Here is a 12,119-nt window from a genome sequence, read left to right on the forward strand (position 1 = left end):
GTGATGGGAGAGGGGCTTGAGAATTTGGCCAGTCCTTCCCTTACATGCTCTCCCTTCTCTGGGGGTCCTGACCTCTCTGTAGCCCCCAGCCTCATCAACCACTACCCAGCCAGTGTGGCTCCAACTGGTCATATCAGAGCCAGGATTAATGTTTCTGGGGGAGGTGACCCTGTAAATCCTACAGCTGCCACCATTGGGCACATTGGTCTGGCTGGCAAGCTGAGACCCTGTTTTGGCCCAAAACGGTGGGAGATAAACCAAATAAATCAGCCAGCCAACCTAACCTTCTCACCCCTACAACTGCCTACCTTTCACCTCTGACTTCACGCGTTAATGTGGTCAATGTGGGTCTATTTACAGATGGGCAGTGTCAGTGGCAGGTAGACGATCACAGGAGGCAGACGTAACAAACTCGTGTTTACACAACAAAAGGTCCTTTACAGTGTGTGGTGACCTCCGCTGACCTAACACACTCCCTGTGACCTCCCTTACGTTCAGGCGTAACATTGCATATCATGCTAGGAGAGAAGAAAACTAAAGAATCATCTTCAACTTTCACTCTTTTACCAATCTATTATACATTTATGAGCAGAATGGTCAAAGCAGAGGAGAAAAAATGTAAATTTCATATCTTAGTTAGGAGCAAATAAGCTTAAGGAGGCAGCTGCATAGAAGTACTGGTGAAATTTGAGTGAAAGGGCTCACCTGGGACTGCTCTATCTCTGCTTTGTTGAGCTTTATACCGAGAATCTCAGCAGCCACTCTCTGAAAACAAAGGTACACCTAAAGAAAGAGATAACACAAACGGAAAATAAAAAAGGGAAAGGTTAAACCTTATTAAAGTCACTTTTACACTTTTATTGTAACTTGTCGAGTCAGCTGATACTCACCGAGTCCCCGGTCTTGGCCGATACAAACTGACTGATGAGGCTGTTCTCTTGGCAGAAGCGCTGGTGTTTGTCAGCCTTCACTGTCCTCATGTGCTCCATGTCAACTGTGGACGAAAACACAGTGTGAGGTGAGAAAACTGGTTATACAGCACTCTCTCTGGGTTAACTGTCACATACCTGAACATAAACAGAAAAGATAACAGTTTACACTTGAGTTAAGATGGAACGAGTCTGCCTATTTTATAAGCACGGTGCACATAAAGACATGTTAAAACAAAGCATAATTCAATTATGTTGCTTTCAGCAGCTACAGCAGCTGATTGTTATATTTTTTTAAATTTATGAGGGATTCATTTCAGGGATTTCGAGAGTGGAAATGATCAATTCAGTAGCCCCGAGCTCCCATTCCCAGCTGGTGTTAAAGCTTGATGTGACACATTCCACAGTGTAAGTCTAGTACAGTTGCACCCTGAAGCCATGAACCTCTATTTGACCTGAAACAGACAAACCAGCCCAGCTGTGGAGAAATGGTTAAGAAACAATGCGAGGATGACCGAAGACTTCAGGCTAAACTCTCAGCGAGAGTGTAGATGGAGAAAACAGTTTGACTTATGAGCGTGTCGGCCTTTAAGGTGGGCACACAAGGCTCAAGAACTGAGACTGTCATCTTCACTCTGATTTACTGGGAGCACACAATGACAGCACCTTCCCTTTTAGCTATTGTGGTGGCGTCCCCATGCATTCGACTCCTGTGCAGTGATACCGGGCGCTTTGCTTCTCTCCTCCCTTGCTATGGGGTCATGCCGAGGTCGATGAGGAGGGTCACCTGAGGGTCTTGCTGCTGAAAGCAATAGCTTCGCTCTTTATTTCTGGCTTTGTGCGGAAAGGCGGCCACGCCCGGTATCTGGTGCATACACGTCTATGGTAGCTGGAGGAGGTCGGGCTACTGTACGGTGTTGCGTTTCTCTCGTCCCCGCGAGTTTTACTCTTTGTGTGAGGTTTCATTGAAGTTGTCAAGGCTCTACCCCGTTCTCATGCCCATTAGTGTGTGTGTGTGTGTGTGTGTGTGAGGGAGCACAAAACCAGAAGCAGAGAAAGAGAGAGACAGATACATAGCGAGGGAGAAATGTAAACACTGCACTAACTCAGTATTATTAATATCTCAGTAAGTCATATGACCCAAGAATGTTAAAGGCCAATCCATACAGATAAAAAAATACATTTGGTTAGAATCATTTTAGACTAAAACATATATTACCATCATCATAAGTGACATATAAACACAAACCTTTCTGGGCAAGGGCAGACACTTTTACATCTACTCAATGTCCAGGGCAGACTGTCACGTCTCTGCCTGTACATAAACATAGCTGTCTCATGGGCGTCAGCAGGTTATTAATTCCAGTCATTAACAGCGGAGGTACCCAGCATGCTACTACAAGTAAACACTGCTAATCCTTTGGATCCTGCACACTTGGGAAAGGTTATCAATCATGTGTCACGGTTAGATTAGCCAATATTAACATAGCAGCTCAGGAGCAGAGGAAGAGTGGCACGTTACTGTAAGTAAAAACGAGGTACGAGTGAGTGAAGGATCTGAATCCTGCCTGTGAGCATCAAGCAGAGGGTAAATTCAGAACTAGGGTGCAAGGAATATTAAAAAAAACAATAGCAGAAAAATAAAAAATAAAGAAGTCTGCCAGACAATCACCATCAATTCTAATAATCAATTAATCATCACTTTTTTTTAAACAACTTTGAAGTGTGGTGATCAGCTGTTTTTCTTTTCTGTCAAATACATCATTTTAAATTGAATATCTTTGGGTTTTGGATTGTTGTTGAGACAAAACAAGAAATTCAAAGATGTCAACTTGGGCTCAGAGAAATTGTGGCGGCTATTTTATTTATTTTTTTCCATTTTTTGACATTTTATAGTCTCTGCAGACTAAACAACAACTAAAATAATCATTTTATTGCAGCTGTAACTCTAATGTTGGATTTCAAAATTCATTCCTGACCTGGAAAACGGCAGTTGACAAAATAATCTCACCATACAGTTTATTTAGTGACTTTTCTGGGGCTTTCGATTGTATCATATGAGCTTCATCAGCCCAGATGTTTCATATTTCTTAGCGCTTAAACCCGTGTCAGTACTTTTTTTTCCCCCCATCTACAAATCTATGACAACTGAGCAAACTATCTGCTGATGAAGACCATGTGATATAACTGAAAGCTCAAGAGTAGCTGTTAAATGAACCTTGCAGTGAGATTATTTTGTCGACATATATTCTAACGTATAAATACACCACTAAGTGTAAAAACACACATTCCTCACTCTCGATTTTGTGTGTGTTCTCGGTACAATACGTGATTTATGAGCAGCTACTTACTAATAGGTCCCTCACAAAATAAAAGGTGGGCCCACATTCTCACACACAAGAATTTAGCAGCATGTGGCATCTGTCTGTGTAAACCGAATACAGGACTAATCCCACAGTTTTAGTGTTTTGCTCCATTTTTCTCCCTAATGTACCCATTTCTACTTATCAGGTCAAAACAATCTTCCTCAGATGATCTGGTTTCCCTCCGTTTCTGTCAAACTGTACATCAGCCTAACAACTCCTAGGAAGTGACTGCAAACACGAAATAAACTGTTTAGGCCTCTGAGCGCATAGAGATAGTAGAGGGGATCATCACTCGTCAAGAGCGATGGCCCTCCCTCGCTCTGGTCACCATCAGTGTTTATTTAAAAGGTCTGCCTGTCAATGCTGTGAATTACAAGACAACAGTTAGAGATTGATATCTAATGGATAAATGAGGCTTTTACCGTAAATAATTGGTTTGTTATAACAGTGACCTATTACATAAATGGGAACACAACCAAATGAGAAGAAAATATGGATGCTCCTCTCCAAAAGTTGGTGTTTGTGAGGATGTCAGCTTAGCTGCCTCATGGAAAGAATCCTCTCACTCAGAACAGATTATCCTGAATCCAGACAGACTTGGACAGGTTTTCTTTTATGTCACTGAAAACTTGAAAACTGAATCGGTAAAGAGGTTGGATGTAATCTGCCTGGAGCAAATTTTAAACAAAAACTAATGACCTTTCCTTGAAGAGAGCGTGCACCAACTGCCAGTGATTGAAATTAAATAAGTAAAAAAATAATGAATTAACGCTATTGTCATTGGGCTAAGACTTCATGTGAGGCTATGTAACTTTTGAAAGAAAAATAAGACATTCCACCTCTTAAAAATGGAAAGTTGAATTCATAAGCAGTAAAACACCTCCCTATCCAGTTCAACACACTCAGTGGTTTTGCTGCTTCAGCCTAACTTGGCCTGGTCTAACCAGCAGCTGATGCTGGCTAATCTAAGATAATGTTAGCAAACCTTGGCTAGTTTCTGCTTTGTAACCGACATTACAGAATGAGTTTACTGATTGTATTACGCTGTTATTCTGTAACTGTTGCTTAGGCTCGCTTACATGCAGATCGCAAACAGTGCCACAAATAGTCACTCAAATTGCAGATAAACGTGTGAGTCCTACAGTCATCTGGCATGCCTATGTGTGAGTCACAAGTATGGAGTTTCTTTTGTTTAGTTAAATGTGTTAAAATTATCCTGAGAGGGAATGATCTCATGTTGCAAGTTGCAGCTTGCATGTTGCAAATCTGGTTAAAAGGGGCCATATTTCATGACTGAAACTGAGAGTAGAAGTTGCCACTGTGGTCAAAAGTGATCATTACAGGATAATGCTAATGCTAAAACATGATGTAAGGGTAGCAAAAGTGGAAAAAGTTTGCTAACAATAGCTAACATTGATGAATTCAGCTTTTCATTTGTAAGAACGATGTGTTATTTATTCTTTAAAAAGTTACAAAAGTCTTGTATTAAAGGTGGAAAACAATACACCAAAGCTAAAATGTTACTGGCAACATACCTTCCATTTTTAGGCACTTTTTATTGATATTCTCATTGATAACTGGCCAAATGTGAACAAAGTACGACTTTTTTTTTTTTTCTTTTTTCACCAGCAGACATTGCCAAGGCGAAACAATAAATTAATAGGTCTATGTTGGCTACCCAGCCTGAAAATCTACACTGCACTGTGAGATCCTCAGTGGGCCTTTTAAAACCCTGCTGCGATAACAGAGACACCTACTCACTGTTCTACCAAGCCGGCTGCTGGGGACCAATTGTAACAGTTTACCCAGCGAGCAACAGCCAGTAGAATAAGCTTGACTTAACACAGTTAATTGCCGACAGCCTCATTTTAAACTAAACAGCAGTTGGTGTAGCAGGGAGAACGAGAGCTGAGGCTGGAATGTGTGAACTGTGTGTGTGTGTGTGTCTATGTGTCTGTGTGTGGTAGTAATGGTGGGCCGTGTGTTGTCAGAGACTCAGGGCTCTGAGGGGTCATATCCCATTAAACGAAAGTTACAGGGTTGAGCCTAATCAACCCCTGGGGAGAACCTATCACTTCCAACATTACCTCACACTATGCCTTTAAGACCCTGTTAAGAGGGTTCGTCTCAGTTTCCCCTCAATGACAACCATGAACCAGTTCAGACTGTATACTCCGACTCCTAATGAAATGATTTACAACTGTCTGAGCAAAATGTTCACTATGCACTACACAGTTAATAAAAACATCCCAGAACTATTCTGCAGCTCTGACATTCAATAGGGTTTTGTGCTCTAACTGCTTCACCACATTCAATTACATAAGAACGCCGTCATCATTTCTGAGGCAGAAGAAGTGCTCACACGTCTTGAAGCATCCTGGTTACGTGCAGCAACCTTTTAGATCAATGCAGCAGCACAGAGTTGCCGAATGTTGGACTCATAGTGTGTGCAGATATGTTACCAAAAATGTCTTCTCTGTCCATACATTGACCGAGACATTGGTATATTTTTATTTATGAAGCCATTCTGGGCAAACTTCTGTCATATCTTTGTTAACTTATTTCACCGAGTTCATCTTGCAGTTATGATCTTGGATCACATCTGCTGTCTGACCCAGATGTTCAGACAGAGATCAGGAAAGAAGACTTTACATGTTTTCTGCTTCTATTTCACTTGTCTGCAAAAGGAGTTTTATATATCTTGATGAATTCAAGACTATTTATTTTATGGTAAATGGCTCCTCTTTTTTAAATTGTTATCAGTTGTCAGTATTTTTGTATTTATTGCCTGGTTTTGCACTATTTTGTCTGCAACTTGACCGGGTCTCCAACCTCAATGGGACTTGAACTTTGGTTTAATAAAGTTTAAATAAAAATGAAAAAATAAGTGGCAGGTTGGGGTTGGAAAAAAAGCTGTTTTGCATTAACATTTTTAAAATTCAAATTTAAGTGGAATTAAGTACAATTTATGAAGTATAAATCAAAACATTGCTCTACAGCACCACAAGTGGTCACAAACTCCAAGGTCCAAGTCACCCACATTACAACAATATTACAGGTCAGTTTACTGTGTGTTTTCTGTGTGATTAGTGTGTTGTTATACTATATATATCAATGCCATATTATCCTAGCAGCAAGCTCAATTTCTAAAAAAAAATATAAGTAAATAATACAAGTTAGTATATGATTTCTAATAAATTAAAGTACACTTAAAAATCAATGTTAATTTTGAAAATGCAATAATAGAGGAGTCTGGAATAGCAACAGAATAATTTCCTCTTCGAGCGTGGTAAAGAGTACAGGAGGTTAATTGCAAGTGACATTTTATTTACCCCTAAATTTTCTAGTACAAGATGCGGGGAAACTTTTACAACTTCAAAAAGTCTGTGAAAGTATAATGAATCATTCAGTGTGCTGCTTGATTGAATTAGACATTGATTTAACTTTCACAGCATTAGTGGCTAATAAAGCAAAATGACTAGAATGACTAGTGGTATTTATGTGAAACGTTTAAATGATTGGGTCCAACTGGTTTACATGACTTGGAGAGAGCTCATAAAAACTGTGTTTTGAAATGTGAAAGGCGTGATAACTCTACCTGTATTCTAAATATGGTCAGCATAATGTAAAAGCAAATAATAACTTATTTCCCCTAATAAGGTAGTTCCCAGTTTATCTTTGTTCAATAAAAAAATACAAAAAGTGTCACAGAAGTTGTGCTTTCTTTACTCCTAAATAAGTACACTATGCCGTCATTCAGAAGTCAAGTAAACGGTACACTTGCACATTTTATTAGTCCTTAACAGTGTAGGTATTGTTTATAGTAGGCACTGTTTATTTTCTCAGGACTGGAACATCTAAATTTAATGTAAAAGCGTCTGAAAATATTTTTTAATATTACTTCTGGCCTTAAATCCCCTTAAAATTGAGGAGAATGCAATTCCAAGATCAATGTAGTCAGTTCTATACTGCTGTTAATGACTTCGGTCATTGTATAATTGCTGGTAGTATGGTGAAATAATCATCAACATATTAAAACTTGAAGCTAAGTTAATAATGTTATCATGACTTTTTCAAGTGAGTACAGACAGATGAAGTGCTGTTAGTAGGCTGGTGTTGTCGAGGTGAGCGGGGCCTGTGCAGGAGTCCTCGGGGGAATCCTGACAGAGACAGAGCGCTCTTTGTGCTGCGGCACCCCTGCCCCGGTGGCCTGAAACGGGCCGGGGCCGTTAGGGGACTCGCTTTCCACTAGGTCAGAAGTGTTCTGTCGACAGCTCATTGATCACAGCTCATCTTGTCATTTGATCGTTCTTCGTGAAAAGATGTGCAGACACACACACACACGTGCAAACACACACAAGCATTCACACTTTAAAACATAATCAGATACTCCACAGCGGCTAGTAAAACAATGTGGTCTTCCTCCCCGGTCAGGGAATGTAAAACAGAGTGTCCAGCAGTAGCTGTAGAGGCAGGCAGAGAGCTGGAGTGCTGGGCTGTCACTGCTACAGTAAAACATGGGGCCAAGGGCCTTGCAGGCTGGGTTAACGGGCTCCCAGGACTTATGAAAAGTGAACAAAAGGCCCAGTTCTGAGCCGACCGCACAAGACGCTGCCCGAGGTTTCACTGGCCATGTCGTCCAAGCTCTCCTGTCGCTGTTAAACTAAGTGGACTTTTATGGGCAAGCAGTAATACATGCCTCTGTGAGCCGGCAGCATAACTATGAGCTGTAATAATTATACGGAGCACAGGGGAGCCTTCGTAATTGTATGTATCGCATCATGAATCTATTCATAATTAAGTCCACAGGCATATATTATGAATGTATGTGAAATATCATCTTTGCTCGTAGCAACGATGCGTTGGACTGACCTACATATTCAACTTAAAGCCGCAGCAGTGAACTGTAACATGGAAAAGTGAGTTCTGCTCATGACTGCCTGAGCAAACACCGTCCAAGTTAAAACCTGAAGCGGGAACAGGGCGCAAAGTCAGTGATGTAATATTTCACACCTCAAAAAAGTAGATTTAGCAAAAAAAAGAGGGAAAAACTGTGTTGATTTTTCACATACATTTATAATATATGCCTGTGGATCCAGATCAATCGGTTATTTACCCAGCCCTGTGTCAGCAAGGCCCCTTCCAGGAATTCCTCCATATCAATGTTGTGGAGAAGTGAAGAAATAAAGTACAGCCTGAGCATGATGAGGGTTCCAGGCTGCACTCAGGTCAGGTGGCTAAGCTGCGCTGTGCAACTCAAATGGCCCATGACTTACCACACAAGAAGGTATTCGAAGACTGATCATCTACTGCATGTGCAACAATATTTGCTTTATGGATGGCTAAAATGAATGAGGACTTTCCATGTTTCGACAGGCATGAGAGTCAAGAGAGATGAGTGCAGGGACCAGAGCTGGGTCAAAGAGTTGTTACAATTAAATCTAAGCATTTAGTACATTTTGCATAGAATACCGGATTGGCACTCGTAGCAAACCCTGGTAAGTATTTCTTCATTGCTGCTAGACAGTATTGACGGCAGTAATTTTACACTGACTTATCGGCAGCAGTGTTATACAACTGTAATTCTTCATTCATCCCTCCGTATCCCTGTTGTAACCTGAATCTCTATTTCCCATCCCGTCTCACAGAAAGACAGCCGACTACAGTCAGTGCAGTTACTGAGACAATTTGATAAACACGTCTATCCTGGCCCTTTGCCTTTAATAAAATATAAAAGAGAAACAGGAAACACTGGATTTGCTGTAAACTGTAAACATTCCAGATCTTTATCCAACCATACACCGTGCATTACTAGGTCTATATACTGTATATATAATGTTTTACAGTGTCGAACCTGTGGTCGCACTACCCACAGTGCAACACAGACACTGCTGACGTGTTCATCCCTTCTATCTGGGGAGGGGTGAGGGTGCCGGGGTAAGAGTACTGGGCTTTTGTCCCACCTAATGTCTATTGTGGCTAAACCTTTCCCTTGGGGGCAATTAGGACCTTTTAGTTTGTTGTAAGAGGACCTAAGTACGAGTGGGTTGAGCCAGGAAAAACATTTTTGAGCTAAACCAAAAACAGAAGCGCATTGAGCTCCTCTGCGCTCCTGGACTTCTGAGCATCTCTCTATTAAGAAATGTGCAGGCCTACACTGAACAGACAGGAACTGTGGCAGCTTTACAGGGGCAGGGAGGTGACGGGGGTGAGAGAGGTGGGGAGGGGGGAGAGGCTTCAACTTCACCAGAGGCCTTGCCAAGGGGGCAAACAACTCAAGACTAACAATGTTGGTGGCAAGGACATGCTTCACAAGAAGATCCATGTTTCGCTTTGACTTTCACATGGCTGGATGGAAAACTGGGGAGAGAGAAGTGCGACGGGTAACGGTATGCGGTGAGATCTGCCGTAGCGTGCAGAAGGCAAACACACGTATGTTGTTTAACACAACAGGGACACAGAGCCAATGAAAAGACATTACTGTAAGTAAAGGCAGCTACAGCAGAAGTGTTAGTCTACACATGTGAGAGATAAGCCTTAAGAGTCAGTCTAAGTATGTGATTGAAAGAGTTAGTGTTTGCACAGGAATGAAAATGAATGTGCAAGTGTGTTTGAGAGATGGCGCAAGATAGGGACTTAGAGAATAAAGCGAGGGTAAAAGGAAACAGAGCAGAAGAGAAAAGCAGGTAAGACATAATTGAGTGTACAAATTCTCTTCATGCGGGATCTTATCTCCCTGTAGAACGGGACGTTTCCCATGGCAGGCCTGAGTGGATCAGCAGTGAACAGTGTTAGAACCTCTGAGCAAAAAGCCATGAGTGATGAGGAGGGGTTAAGAGAACTGAACCCATTTAAGTCACCCAAATAAGGGCTGTACAAGCCCATGATGGATGCTCCTGGAGTTCCTGAGGGAGAGAGCGCTAGCAATGGGAAGGGTGATGTGTGGGGAGCGAGCAGGGGTCCTGCGATCCCCGCTCAATAAAAACAAATTGGTTTGATAAACGACACAAGCTTAATGTCTACAGAGAAATATGTGCACTAATTTCAAGTATTAACTTTAAACAGTAACGTAAGTCATTTTAAAATAGAGATGGTCCCGTTCAAGGACGATGTAATTAGAACTGCTAACAGTATGCCATATTTCTTATATCAGTGACTTCAGACAATCTCTGACCTAAAAGGCAAACAGTCTTGAATAGGCCAGATGCAGCTGTTGTTAAGCAAAGAGCAACAGAATTTATCGTTTACTCTTTCAAAACACACTGCACTTATTAGTCTACTAAAAATGAAACACTCGAGTGGTGGAGGAGATGTCTGTGCAACAAGCCAACATTTCTCTTGAGAAGTTCCTGTGTACCATACAGTGTTACACTGGGCTGCACTGTAATAAACAGTTATAGTATGTTTAGACAGACCAAGAGCTTAGCATTCTTCCATTACCCATGTGTTCCCAGAAACTCCACAAGTGTGTTGCTTTACCTAAGTGCATGTTTCTATGCACTTAGGTAAAGTGAGTGTCTGTGTGTGCGTGCACACACTTGCATAAATAATTGTGTGCACATATGTGTGTCCTCAATAAAATATTTCATTGGCTTCCTCTCCGAATTGTTACAAGTGGTGCCATTATTTAACACAAGGCTCTGGGCAGCATGTAGAGGGCAAGGGGGTGCAGCATACTGGTGCTTAACAAGCACACTTAACCCCAGCCGGCCATGCTAAGCCGAAGAAAGGAAAGGTTGTTCCCTCGCAGTGACATGGCACAGGAGGGCAGTCAGGCCAGGGTAAGGAGAGGAGGAGACAGTATCATTAATGAACCAGTCTGGTCCATGGGCTCAATTACCGTACGCCGGGTAAAGAAGACTGTTCAAATTAAACTAGGAGGCAGGCGCAGGGCATTTCAGGAAATTTAAGCTCAATGTATACTGCAGCACATGTTCTGTTAGTAAGCCAAACAAGGTGACATTGGACTGTAGCCTCAATGTTGACTCTATCTGAAAAGAACACAAAAAAAATGTAAAACACTGTAACAGGTCTTTTAGTACATGGAGAAAAAAAACTTTCAGCTGCATAGTGGATGCATGTAAGTACTGCCGTGCTGTGACTTCTACAGCCACTGTTCACCTTAGTTTATCTGAGTATAAACACTAAAAATCTCTGAGTGGTGAAACACCAAAATATCCCCTAAGACAAGTCCTCACAGAGACATAAATCTGTAGCGTTTTTATAAGCTCCTTGTTATGTCTGTGCTTCTATTTCAGTCGTCACAAACATGTTGCCTCACTCAGTCCGACATCATGGGAACTAGTTCAAAGAAATCTTAACTCCGCTCCCAAAAGAATGCTGTGTATTTGTAAGCTCAGCTCATTGTTAATGTGAGTATTTAGGCTGGAAAAAGAAAATGCCACAATACTTAAAAAGGTTAAAAGATCTTCTGCAAAACTTACAGAGAGGGTGGAGAGAAAGAAACTAAAACAGAAATGTAGGTGTGGACATTTCCAACTAGAGGCTAGACTAACTCTCTTCAAGCTCTGAAAAAAAAAGGAGTCCATGGGAGGGTTCAGGGATTCATAAAGTCTCGCAAGGTAATTGATTGCTCCTAGCGGGGCAATCTGTGTGGGATTTTGTTTTCCTTTTTTCAGCCTGTAGGAACAGAAAAAACACACATGGGCCATTCTCGGCAATAGAGCCATTAGGGGGAGCATGACTGTGTGAGTGTGGGGGTGAGGAGCCTGACAGCGGGATGTACACTACTTAAACATTACAGTACACACACTCACCCACACACCCAAAACCTAGCCTAAATACAGAGGCGCCCACCGTTAAA

At 41.6% G+C, this 12,119-nt stretch overlaps 2 protein-coding genes across 5 annotated transcripts in view; one reads left to right on the forward strand and one right to left on the reverse strand.

The window, feature by feature from the left end:
- Positions 1-12,119, forward strand: part of cops6 (COP9 signalosome subunit 6) — a 130,696-nt gene that overhangs the window by 21,409 nt on the left and 97,168 nt on the right. The gene's annotated exons all lie outside the window — the stretch shown is intronic.
- The window catches only part of rab28 (RAB28, member RAS oncogene family), a 46,776-nt gene that overhangs the window by 21,337 nt on the left and 13,320 nt on the right, over positions 1-12,119 (reverse strand). For all 4 annotated transcript variants that reach the window (XR_010929727.1, XR_010929726.1, XM_067599804.1 and 1 more), the window contains exons 5-6: positions 891-994; positions 706-783 (exon numbers count right to left, since the gene is read on the reverse strand). Coding sequence is in view for 2 of the 4 variants with exons in the window: in XM_067599804.1 (XP_067455905.1) it covers positions 706-783; positions 891-994 (182 nt within the window). In the remaining 2 variants the exon portion in view is untranslated. The remainder of the gene's footprint in view (positions 1-705; positions 784-890; positions 995-12,119) is intronic.

Source organism: Thunnus thynnus, chromosome 9 (genome assembly GCF_963924715.1).
Source record: "Thunnus thynnus chromosome 9, fThuThy2.1, whole genome shotgun sequence".
In the NCBI taxonomy this organism is placed as follows: Eukaryota; Metazoa; Chordata; class Actinopteri; order Scombriformes; family Scombridae; genus Thunnus; species Thunnus thynnus.